The 12,478-nt window shown below is 46.9% G+C and overlaps 1 protein-coding gene across 2 annotated transcripts; it reads right to left on the bottom strand.

Moving 5' to 3' along the window:
• Window positions 1-247: 247 nt before the first annotated feature.
• BSPRY (B-box and SPRY domain containing) lies at window positions 248-12,478 on the bottom strand. 2 transcript variants are annotated; one of them, XM_069985878.1, is made up of 6 exons: window positions 11,994-12,478; window positions 6,169-6,267; window positions 5,483-5,713; window positions 4,685-4,710; window positions 2,905-3,029; window positions 248-1,984 (listed from the first exon to the last, which is right to left on the bottom strand). In XM_069985878.1, exons 1-6 carry the CDS (start codon window positions 12,414-12,416, stop codon window positions 1,464-1,466), a joined length of 1,425 nt encoding a protein of 474 aa, XP_069841979.1. In that variant the 5' UTR covers window positions 12,417-12,478; the 3' UTR covers window positions 248-1,463. The 2 variants fall into 2 exon arrangements, with proteins under 2 accessions (XP_069841979.1, XP_069841980.1); XM_069985879.1 differs by lacking the exon at window positions 6,169-6,267.

Here is a 12,478-nt window from a genome sequence, read left to right as displayed (position 1 = left end):
TGTCAGTCCGCTTTCTGTCAGCTTTGCCTAGTCTAGTATTACAGGAGAGGTGAGATGTGTGGTTGCCGTTCTGGGGTCTGGGCGAGCTGGTGGGGGGATGTCTAGGAGACAGACACTGGCATCCGTATGTCCTGTCACCCAGCTTTCCCAGAAACAGATAGAAAGGAGTTACTGGGAACTCTTTTCTTTTATGGGGGAGACGGCAGATCTCCATAAGTGATAGAACAATATAATGTTTAATAGTGATGTCACTATACACATAATATATTATCATTTACACTGGATTATTACACAGCTTCTATACATCTTGTGCAAATATACCTCCCGATCTCCCAGAGTATCAGTATCTTACACAATTCACAGTTTGGGGTTCTCCAAGGCCACAGTGGATTTATATAAGGAGGGCTTGTCACCGGGGGGTTAAAACTTTATATATAATCTGGAAAAAGAAGCCAACCCATGTGACCAGCATGCAAATCTGGAGGAGATGCAGGATCCTCCCACCTCTCTCTGGCTCCGCCTCCCTGACCTTTGGAGGTTGGATTTGCAATTTTGATAAGAAGCATAAATGGTGGATGGACGCTATGGGATAACACTTGGAATAACACTTACTATTGGTTGATTTCACAGAGATTTCTACGGCCAACGTTACTATTGCACTCTGCTGATCATGGTTGGCCCTAGCCCTTTAGGGGCATATGGATGTCATTGGGGGAGGGGGCTTCCTTGCTCTGGACCCCCTCTATGAACCAAAAAGCCACTCTGGTAAACCTATACCGCTCATATATAACCTGGAGGGCACTTGTCTGATTGGTCGGCATGTAATATTTCGTTTTTGGCCAGACCAAACATCCTGATCCTGGTGGTGGTGGCGGTGTAATCTCATCTAGATGAGGGATGCTATGTTCTTAGGTATCAGTGACTTGTAAGAAAATAACTAACACTGGACTTTCACTTTAATTCAGGGAACAGCGCCACTCTTGTCTATAGATTGTGTTAGGTACTGCAGCTTAATCACATTCCCTTGTTTTAGGATAAGCTGCAATAGCAGACATAACCTGAAGAAAAGAGTGGCGCTGTTTGTAGAGGAAAAAAAAATTATAGTGTCTTGATAGTTCCTTAACTTGGGCTTCACTAGACGTCAGTGTGAGGTAAACATGGTGACTTATGGGGTCACACAGAATTTACACTGATTTCTACGACTTGGAGTCCAGAGTCCATCATGGCCGCACACATCCCTGTGGTCAGGCTTCACATCCCGTGTGTTTGTAGTCACATTGTAGACATAACATAGGCAAGAAAGGCACCAGTGGACCATGAGTGGCCAACCATATCCAACCATTGGACAGGACACCAATCTCACGGTTCGGCTTCTGGAGGACAGAACGCTCAGTTTGGGTGGAGTTTCCCTTTACATATGTAACAAGTAGTCTCTTATATCCAAGGACCATCCTTCATGGGGGTCACTTCTCAAGCTTGATGCAGTCATCAGCCACGGCAAACACCGGACTGACGGGGGCGCTAAACCTGGTCTGGTGACTGTACAAGATAACACAGGAAGAAGGGTCAAAGAAGATCAGCTCTCCGGCCTCCATGTCCACCAGGATGCCCAGCTGCTTGGGGCTCTTTAGAAGTTCTACAAGTTCGTGCTTAGAGTCATAGGAAAAACGGAAGTCTTTATCGTATCGGGAGAAGATCCAGGACACTGGGTTGTATCCTAACCTGGCATCATTGCCCGAGCCCTTCCGTGCGATGGATCTATAGGTGATGCCAAGCTTGTAGGCACAACACGTCTCCACATTCACCTTCCACATGTGGATGCCCTTCTGGAAGGACTCGGCCGCCAAGCAGTTGGGCCAGTGGTCGAATCTTTCAGGCCCATCGGGATAGTCCTTGGCCTTCTTCGGGAGGAACTTAAGGCTGTTGTCTGATATGGCGAGCAGCGGGCTCAGGGTCCTCTCATCAAATGTCAGGTTTTCACAGGCTGGAAAATAAGAATACGGCCGTCATCTGGGGGAACGTGACATAGTTATAGCACAAGATATACGTCACTGGGGTAGAAAAGACAGGAAGAAGATGGGTCTTATACTGAAAGGAGGTGTAGGAGAAGACAGAGGTATATATAGGTGTAGTGTATACTGACAGGAGGTGTAGGAGAGGACGGGGAAGGAGGATATACGTGTGGTGTGTATACTGACGGGAGGTGTAGGAGAGGACAGGGGTGTATATAGGTGTAGTGTGTATACTGACAGGAGGTGTAGGAGAGGACAGGGGTGTATATAGGTGTAGTGTGTATACTGACAGGAGGTGTAGGAGAGAACAGGGAAGGAGGATATACGTGTGGTGTGTATACTGACGGGAGGTGTAGGAGAGGACAGGGGTGTATATAGGTGTAGTGTATACTGACAGGAGGTGTAACGAAGAATCGCATGCCCAGTATTCCTGCATGGTCAGGAGCCCGGCTTCCAGCTGTAGCACCCTCGTGCCTACACCGTGACAACCCTATACCCTACAGCTGCCCCGGTTCCTGCCTGTTAGCAACATCTACACTGCGGAGTGGCCCCTAGGGGCCAGGGCATAGCAGATATAGGTGTAGTGTGTATACTGACAGGAGGTATAGGAGAGGGCTGGGGTATATATATAGGTGTAGTGTGTATACTGACAGGAGGTGTAGAAGAGGACAGGGGATGAGGATATAGGTGTAGTGTGTATACTGACAGGAGGTATAGGAGAGGGCTGGGGTATATATATAGGTGTAGTGTGTATACTGACAGGAGGTGTAGAAGAGGACAGGGGATGAGGATATAGGTGTAGTGTGTATACTGACAGGAGGTGTAGGAGAGGACAGGGGTATATATAGGTGTAGTGTCTATACTGACAGAAGGTGTTGTATCTTATACTGACCGGTAGTGCAGCAGAGGACAGACAGGGCCCACAGTCTGTTCAGTAATGGACTCTGACAACAATTCATGTTAAAGTTTAACTTTTCTGACTCTTTCGGTTCCAGGATTCCTTCTGCCTCTTCTGTTCTACAATGGAAACATATACCGGATAAGACACCTGAGGACAGTATTACAGCTCTTAAAGGAAATGTCCAGTTATCATCTCCTATCAAAAAACTCTGAACTCCAATCATTGTTTGTTTACAGCGCTACTGAAGGTCAATGTGTCGCCATGGTTACCAAACATGGCACTTTACCCTGCGGTCACACTACATTCTTTCTAGCTGTCAATTCTTAATGTCTGACTAAATGTATGATCTGGTATGATAAGTGTATGATGGAGCAGGGATAGAAGGGAGTGTGACTGCAGGAAGAGACTACACAGAGCGTGTTTGTAGTCTGTTACCATAGAGATGCAGAGGCCTGCACAGCAGTTGTAGAGGCAGGCCAGGTGAGTACAGGATCATTGACTTTTGTCACTGACCCTCCATATTACAAAAGGGAACAATAATAGTTTATTAGAGATGAGACTATAGATTATTATAGATCATAGTTTATTAGGGATGAGACTATAGATTATTATAGATTATAGTTTATTAGAGATGAGACTATAGATTATTATAGATTATAGTTTATTAGGGATGAGACTATAGATTATTATAGATTATAGTTTATTAGAGATGAGACTATAGATTATTATAGATTATAGTTTATTAGGGATGAGACTATAGATTATTATAGATTATAGTTTATTAGAGATGAGACTATAGATTATTATAGATTATAGTTTATTAGAGATGAGACTATAGATTATTATAGATTATAGTTTATTAGAGATGAGACTATAGATTATTATAGATTATAGTTTATTAGAGATGAGACTATAGATTATTATAGATTATAGTTTATTAGAGATGAGACTATAGATTATTATAGATTATAGTTTATTAGGGATGAGACTATAGATTATTATAGATTATAGTTTATTAGGGATGAGACTATAGATTATTATAGATTATAGTTTATTAGAGATGAGACTATAGATTATTATAGATTATAGTTTATTAGAGATGAGACTATAGATTATTATAGATTATAGTTTATTAGAGATGAGACTATAGATTATTATAGATTATAGTTTATTAGAGATGAGACTATAGATTATTATAGATTATAGTTTATTAGAGATGAGACTATAGATTATTATAGATTATAGTTTATTAGGGATGAGACTATAGATTATTATAGATTATAGTTTATTAGGGATGAGACTATAGATTATTATAGATTATAGTTTATTAGGGATGAGACTATAGATTATAGTTTATTAGAGATGAGACTATAGATTATTATAGATTATAGTTTATTAGAGATGAGACTATAGATTATTATAGATTATAGTTTATTAGAGATGAGACTATAGATTATTATAGATTATAGTTTATTAGGGATGAGACTATAGATTATTATAGATTATAGTTTATCAGAGATGAGACTATAGATTATTATAGATTATAGTTTATTAGAGATGAGACTATAGATTATTATAGTTTATTAGAGATGAGACTATAGATTATTATAGATTAAAGTTTATCAGAGATGAGACTATAGATTATTATACAGTAGATTACTCTCTCTCTATATATATATATTTTTTCCTGAATCCCTGAGAAGAATGTACTTCCAGTATATAGAATATCCTTGGGAAGCGAGAGGATGGTCACAGAGCTTGTTACACTGACCTGTCTTCCATTTTATTCTCGGAAACCTTGAAAAAAAAAAAAGAAAAGAAAAGACACAAGATTATAATGTTCAAAAATGCAATAATAAAAATAAATTTTAAAAAATAGCTGCTTTCTTCCAGAAACAGCGCCACTCTTGTCAGTTTAGGGATCCTGTGTATAGTGTCAGTATAGGGATCCCGGACGGAGTGTATACTATGTGTATGTGTATATATACATACTATGTGTATACACTCCGTCTGGGATTCCATAGAAGGCAGCACTATGTGAGCTAGGTAGCAATCACGGCCGTTGTTGCAAATATGCAACAAAGCCTTAGGCCATGTTCCCACTGCGTAAGTTTCGTAGTTGTAACAACGTCCGTGATTATTACGAAACTTAAGTAGTGGTACCTTCTAAGGAATCCTGGCCGAAGTGTATACACATAGTATATATATATATATATATATATGTACATACACATAGTATACACTACGGCTGGGATCCCTAGCGGCGCCACAAGAAACTGACATGTCAGTTTTCTGCAGCCACTATTCAGTGAATAGCAGCTGCAGAAAACCATGTCAGTTCACACAATGGAGCGTGCGGTTCTGGACGCATGCTCCATTGTGAGCAACATGGAATTCAGATGCGGGCGCACACGGATGCGCCTGCATCCAAATTCAGCAGTGGTGAAGATCATCCAGCCAGTACTGCAGTACTGGCCGGGATGATCTCCTTAGACACCGGCCGTTCTCTGACCCGGCCAGGTCACGGAACGGCCAGTGTTTTACCACATGTGAACATAGCCTAACTTACAATGAGGTTGAGGTCGTCCATCTTGGTCAGCATGTCCACCAGGTAGTTCCTGATACCGGACAGCTTCTTGGTGGACTCGGTCCAGTGGGCTCTCTGGGTGAGGATCCCCTGCTGGGCCCGCTCCTCCTCCGCGTGGATCTCCTCCAGGAGTCGCTGCTCTTCATTGTCACACACATTGCGGATAAAGTTCAGTCGCTGGATGATCAGCTCCCGGGCGCTTCTGGCCGTGCTCTGTAACACATGTAACATGCAAAACGCATCATAATGTATCCTGTATGTACACAGTGACCTCACCAGCAGAATAGTGAATGCAGCTCTGCAGTATACATTATGTAACTCAGGATCAGTACAGGATCACTACTCGGGACTGTCCCGCTAAATCCGGGACAGTTGGGAGGTATGACTAATGTATGTACACAGTGACCCCTTCAGCAGAATAGTGAGTGCAGCTCTGCAGTATACAGGATGGTATATGGTGCTGTCACGATAGGAACTATTTCTAATTCCCTTTATGTGATATTGATCGCTTTCTATCCTGTAATGCAGTTGTAGGCAGCACCATCCCCTCCATGTTGCTCCATACTGGCCTGACTGTCACTCACTGTGACACTGCCCTCCATATGACACAGCATAAGCAGAGGGTAACAAGGCCTTGAGATGCCCTCTAAGGAGCAGGCTATAATTACCGCCACTTGTGGGATCTTGGCTGGCAGCGCCTCGGCGAGATACTTCTCGATCCCCGCTGTTTGTAGCTGCAGCTTCTCACACTGATCCACTATCTTGTTCTGAGGGAGAAGCATTTCATTAGTAAAGTCACATAATGGTGGGATCGATAGAGAAGAGCGCTCTGCTGGGGTTAACCCTTTCACTGCTTGCTGTCAGTGAATAGGAACATGCTTGTTTACCTCCAGACTTAATGGATACAGGCTGCTCATTCACTGCCATGTTTATGGGATCAGTTTGCCCCGGAGTGCTCCTTTAAGGATGAGACCTTTGGTTACAGACAATAGATTACTGATACATCCAACCAGCCCGGCCTATGATGCGTCTGAGCCTTGGATTACTCTATGGTCCCTACATGAAACCGATCCCCCTGAGTTGTCACCACACGTCGTGGTTAGTAACCCAACTCCCAAGGTGTTCCCTGCTCTGAAGCCAAGGAGCCAGGAATTCAGGCCGGGCACAAAGAGTCCATTGTGCGCCTCCCAGATGCAGAGAATGTGGCATTGTTGTTGTGGGCCGCCACAATTATAGGCCCGGACATGGATCTGTCTCCGACTGGACGTTATCTGAGATCCAGCTCTGTACTCCAGCTGGAGTCATCCTGAGTGTTTAAAGGGGAGTTCCACCTTAAAGGGGTGGGATTTTATTTTTCTTTCAGATCAACTGGTGGGATAATGTTATACAGATTTGTAAATTATTTCTATTTAAACATCTCCAGCCTTACATTACTTATCCACTGCTGTATGTCCTGCAGGAAGTGGCATATTCTTTCCAGCCTGATACAGTGCTCTCTGCTGCCACCTCTGTCCATGTCAGGAACTGTCCAGAGCAGCAGCAAATCCCCATAGAAAACCTCTGTACTTTCCTAAAAAATTATTAGAGCAATGTTTCTAAACATGTTGTGTAACATCCACTGTTAAATCTTAAAAAATTCTCAATAAAAATATTGAACAAGAAAACCTCTCCTACTCTGGACAGTTCCTGACATGGACAGAGGTGGCAGCAGAGAGCACTGTATCAGACTGGAAAGAATACACCACTTTCTGCAGGACATACAGCAGCTGATAAGTACTGTAAGGCTGGAGATTCTTAAATAGAAGTAAATTACAAATCTCTATAACTTTCTGAAACCAGTTGATTTTAAAGGAAAAAAATATTGCCAGAGTTCCCTTTTAATAACTGCTGTGTCCCAGGGACATTTCTATTGACTTGCCTTTATAGTTAGCACAGGTATTAGCCAAGACAGACGGAATCGTCTGCACTAAGGGTTGATGCACACTGAGCAATTCTTGCGGATATCTGCCCGTGTAAATGCAACATTGCTCCTTTCCATAGAGAACAATGGGATTTCTGACTGCCCGTGCACACAGAGTACATTTCTGTCCAGAATTCTGCGCGGAATCCCCGTTTCCACCCAAAGAATTGACATGTCAATTCTTAGGGTGGGTTCATACTAAGGAATTCTCCCGGATAATGTCCGCGGAATTCCACAGTATGTCCGCGCTCACGGTCGCGCGCCTTTCCGCCGGCTCTATAAACACCATTCTATGGGCCGGCGTATTCTGCTATCGGCCGAAAAAAGTGACACTGCTGGAAACAAAAGAAACGTGAGATGTCATATTCCCATGGAGACCCCTAACACTGCTGCTGCTTACGGGGGGTCCGACAACAGCCTGTGGATACCTGACTATGATTGTCACCTTCACCTAAGAATTCTCGAGTTCTTCCCTATTATCAGGATGCTAATGATAGTAGATAGAAGCTGTCAGTGTTATGGGGCTGTCAGTGTTATGGGGGCACTGCTATGAGGCTGTCAGTGTTATGGGGCTGTCAGTCTTATGGGGCACTGTTATGGGCTGTCAGTGTTATGGGGCCTGTTATGGGCTGTCAGTGTTATGGGGCCTGTTATGGGCTGTCAGTGATATGGGGGCACTGTTATGGGGCTGTCAGTCTTATGGGGCACTGTTATGGGCTGTCAGTGTTATGGGGCACTGTTATGGGGAGGTCAGTGTTATGGGGCACTGTTATGGGCTGTCAGTGTTATGGGGCCTGTTATGGGCTGTCAGTGATATGGGGGCACTGTTATGGGGAGGACAGTGTTATGGGGCACTGTTATGGGCTGTCAGTGTTATGGGGCCTGTTATGGGCTGTCAGTGATATGGGGGCACTGTTATGGGCTGTCAGTGATATGGGGGCACTGTTATGGGGCTGTCAGTCTTATGGGGCACTGTTATGGGCTGTCAGTGTTATGGGGCACTGTTATGGGGAGGTCAGTGTTATGGGGCACTGTTATGGGCTGTCAGTGTTATGGGGCCTGTTATGGGCTGTCAGTGATATGGGGGCACTGTTATGGGGAGGACAGTGTTATGGGGCACTGTTATGGGCTGTCAGTGTTATGGGGCCTGTTATGGGCTGTCAGTAATATGGGGGCACTGTTATGGGGAGGTCAGTGTTATGGGGCACTGTTATGGGGCTGTCAGTGTTATGGGGCACTGTTATGGGGCTGTCAGTCTTATGGGGCACTGTTATGGGGCTGTCAGTCTTATGGGGCACTGTTATGGGGCCTGTTATGGGCTGTCAGTGATATGGGGCACTGTTATGGGGCTGTCAGTCTTATGGGGACTGTTATGGGCTGTCAGTGTTATGGGGCCTGTTATGGGCTGTCAGTGATATGGGGGCACTGTTATGGGGAGGTCAGTGTTATGGGGCATTGTTATGGGGCTGTCAGTCTTATGGGGCACTGTTATGGGCTGTCAGTGTTATGGGGCCTGTTATGGGCTGTCAGTGATATGGGGGCACTGTTATGGGCTGTCAGTGTTATGGGGCACTGTGATGGGGCTGTCAGTGTTATGGGGCACTGTTATGGGCTGTCAGTGTTATGGGGCACTGTTATGGGGAGGTCAGTGTTATGGGGCACTGTTATGGGCTGTCAGTGTTATGGGGCCTGTTATGGGCTGTCAGTGATATGGGGGCACTGTTATGGGGAGGTCAGTGTTATGGGGCACTGTTATGGGGCTGTCAGTGTTATGGGGCACTGTTATGGGGCTGTCAGTCTTATGGGGCACTGTTATGGGGCTGTCAGTCTTATGGGGCACTGTTATGGGGCCTGTTATGGGCTGTCAGTGATATGGGGCACTGTTATGGGGCTGTCAGTCTTATGGGGACTGTTATGGGCTGTCAGTGATATGGGGGCACTGTTATGGGGAGGTCAGTGTTATGGGGCATTGTTATGGGGCTGTCAGTCTTATGGGGCACTGTTATGGGGCTGTCAGTGTTATGGGGCACTGTTATGGGGAGGTCAGTGTTATGGGGCACTGTTATGGGGCTGTCAGTGTTATGGGGCACTGTTATGGGGCTGTCAGTGTTATGGGGCACTGTTATGGGGCGGTCAGTGTTATGGGGCACTGTTATGGGGCTGTCAGTGATATGGGGCACTGTTATGGGCTGTCAGTGTTATGGGGCACTGTTATGGGCTGTCAGTGTTATGGGGGCACTGTTATGGGGAGGTCAGTGTTATGGGGCACTGTTATGGGCTGTCAGTGTTATGGGGCACTGTTATGGGCTGTCAGTGTTATGGGGCCTGTTATGGGCTGTCAGTGTTATGGGGCACTGTTATGGGGAGGTCAGTGTTATGGGGCCTGTTATGGGCTGTCAGTGATATGGGGGCACTGTTATGGGGAGGTCAGTGTTATGGGGCCTGTTATGGGCTGTCAGTGATATGGGGGCACTGTTATGGGGAGGTCAGTGTTATGGGGCACTGTTATGGGGCGGTCAGTGTTATGGGGCACTGTTATGGGGCGGTCAGTGTTATGGGGCTGTCAGTGTTATGGGGCTGTCAGTGTTATGGGGAGGTCAGTGTTATGGGGCACTGTTATGGGGATGTCAGTGTTATGGGGCACTGTTATGGGGCTGTCAGTGTTATGGGGTCCTGTGGGAACATTTGTTACCTATTTCTGCCCGTTTGCCATCTCTATAGCTCCTGGCTGGTGAAGTATTTGGGGGTTTAAAGGGGTACTCCAGCAACATTTTTTTTTCTTTCAAATCAACTGGTGTCAGAAAGTTATATAGATTTGTAATATATTTCTATTTGAAAGTCTTAAGTCTTCCAGTACTTATCAGCTGATGTATGTCTTGCAGGAAGTGGTGTATTTTTTCCAGCCTTACACAGTGCTCTCTGCTGCCACCTCTGTCCATGTCAGGAACTGTCCAGAGCAGCAGCAAATCCCCATAGAAAACCTCTCCTGCTCTGGACAGTTCCTGACATGGACAGAGGTGGCAGCAGAGAGCACTGTGTAAGGCTGGAAAAAATACATCACTTCCAGCAAAACATACAGCAGCTGATAAGTACTGGAAGACTGGAGATTTTTTTTAATAGAAGTAAACTATAAACCTGCACTTTCGGGCATTAGTTGATTTGAAAGAATTTTTTTTGTGAACTACCCCTTTAACATGTCCTATTACACCAAGCGATTATTGGCTGCAACGGCCGGTAATCAGCTAAGTATGTTTGATAATCATTTTGTCTAATAGCGTAATAGGGAGAATAGCTATTTATCCCATTATCCTACACGTGTGAACGCAGCCTTACACCACCACAAACCGTGCGGGGAGCGGCTCAGTCAGAGGCGTGCGCCGCTCGTGTCACCGGGGCGTGCACCCAGGAAGCTCCACTATGATTCAAGAGGGAAAAATCACTGGCTCTCCTTCCCATTCTTGTTTTCATGCCAGCACCCAGCTTTCCTAGAGCCCTGAAGGGCACATCTGCCCAGGTATGAAGTGAGGCCGCACTCCAGCTGCCTTAACACGCAGCATTCTGTAAAAGCTGCCAACCATATTGGAAGGGCTGGGTGTCAGCTCCATGTTGGACGCCACCCAGCTTTCTAGGGGAACGGATAAATCTGAAGGGATCGCCCAGAATACCCCCATATGGCCCCTCCAGCAGGCACGGGCACCGCCAGGCGGGTAGGATCCGATTGCCTGGCACAGCTGCAAGGTGATGAATAATAATAAGAAGAGATCTCTCTACAATCTCTGCTTGTGCTGCAATGAGTCAGGTCTGTGCCGCCACCTCCGCCGCAGCAGCAGCATACCCCCCCTCCTGCCTCCATACAAGGGTGCTCCAGCATTAACCCTTCACTAGCCACCACCTCCGCCGCAGCAGCAGCAGCATACCCCCCTTCCTGCCTCCATACAAGGGTGCTCCAGCATTAACCCTTCACTAGCCGCCACCTCCGCCGCAGCAGCAGCATACCCCCCCCTCCTGCCTCCATACAAGGGTGCTCCAGCATTAACCCTTCACTAGCCACCACCTCCGCCGCAGCAGCAGCAGCATACCCCCCTTCCTGCCTCCATACAAGGGTGCTCCAGCATTAACCCTTCACTAGCCGCCACCTCCGCCGCAGCAGCAGCATACCCCCCCTCCTGCCTCCATACAAGGGTACTCCAGCATTAACCCTTCACTAGCCGCCACCTCCTCCGCAGCAGCAGCAGCATACCCCCCCTCCTGCCTCCATACAAGGGTGCTCCAGCATTAACCCTTCACTAGCCGCCACCTCCGCCGCAGCAGCAGCATACCCCCCCTCCTGCCTCCATACAAAGGTGCTCCAGCATTAACCCTTCACTAGCCACCACCTCCGCCGCAGCAGCAGCATACCCCCCCTCCTGCCTCCATACAAGGGTGCTCCAGCATTAACCCTTCACTAGCCGCCAGCTCCCTGCACTGCAGGGTGGCACCAGCCTATAGAGGGGCAGAGCTCTGCAATGCAGCAGGGACAGGGGCACCACTCACCCGGATCTGAGATGCCCTCTCCTCCACTGGCTTGGTCCTGTGGCTTTGGCAGGTGCCCAGGGATTTGCACTGGGCACAGATCAGCTTGTGTTCCTGGTAGCAGAAGAGGCTGAGCTCCTGCCCATGGACCCTGCAGCTGTCTGACACTGAGTAGTCTACGGGTCCCTGTTGCACGTCAATCCTCCCAGGCGTCTCATCGAGAGATGGGTGGTCTTCTAGATCAATGGTTTCCACATTGGAAGTCTCCAGGGATAAGGTGGCCAGATGACCGTCAGGGATCCACTCCTCAGCAAAGGGAGACTTCCTGTGCCTGTCAGCTGCCTGGAGAGCGTCCAGCTTCCCAGATCCCCCCCAGGAATGGGATCCAGTGATCATCCATAGAGGGGGCTGGGGGTCTCCAGGAGAGGAGCCTGGATAGGACATCCTGGAGGAGAGCAGGACCCCGCAGGCAGGAGATCTAGGTATGTGTGCAGCCGGTGCTCCCT

This window comes from Dendropsophus ebraccatus, chromosome 10 (genome assembly GCF_027789765.1).
Source record: "Dendropsophus ebraccatus isolate aDenEbr1 chromosome 10, aDenEbr1.pat, whole genome shotgun sequence".
Taxonomy (NCBI): domain Eukaryota; kingdom Metazoa; phylum Chordata; class Amphibia; order Anura; family Hylidae; genus Dendropsophus; species Dendropsophus ebraccatus.
Note: the sequence above shows the minus strand (reverse complement) of the source record. Positions and strands in the feature narration are given on the sequence as shown.

Coding starts and splice junctions, on each gene's coding strand:
- BSPRY (XM_069985878.1), bottom strand. CDS start 12,416: ATGTCCTATCCAGGCTCCTCTCCTGGAGACCCCCAGCCCCCTCTATGG. Junction 6,268..11,993: donor AGAGGGCATCTCAGATCCGG/GTGAGTGGTGCC, acceptor CTTCTCCCTCAG/AACAAGATAGTGGATCAGTG. Junction 3,030..4,684: donor GAGAATAAAATGGAAGACAG/GTCAGTGTAACA, acceptor TTTCCATTGTAG/AACAGAAGAGGCAGAAGGAA.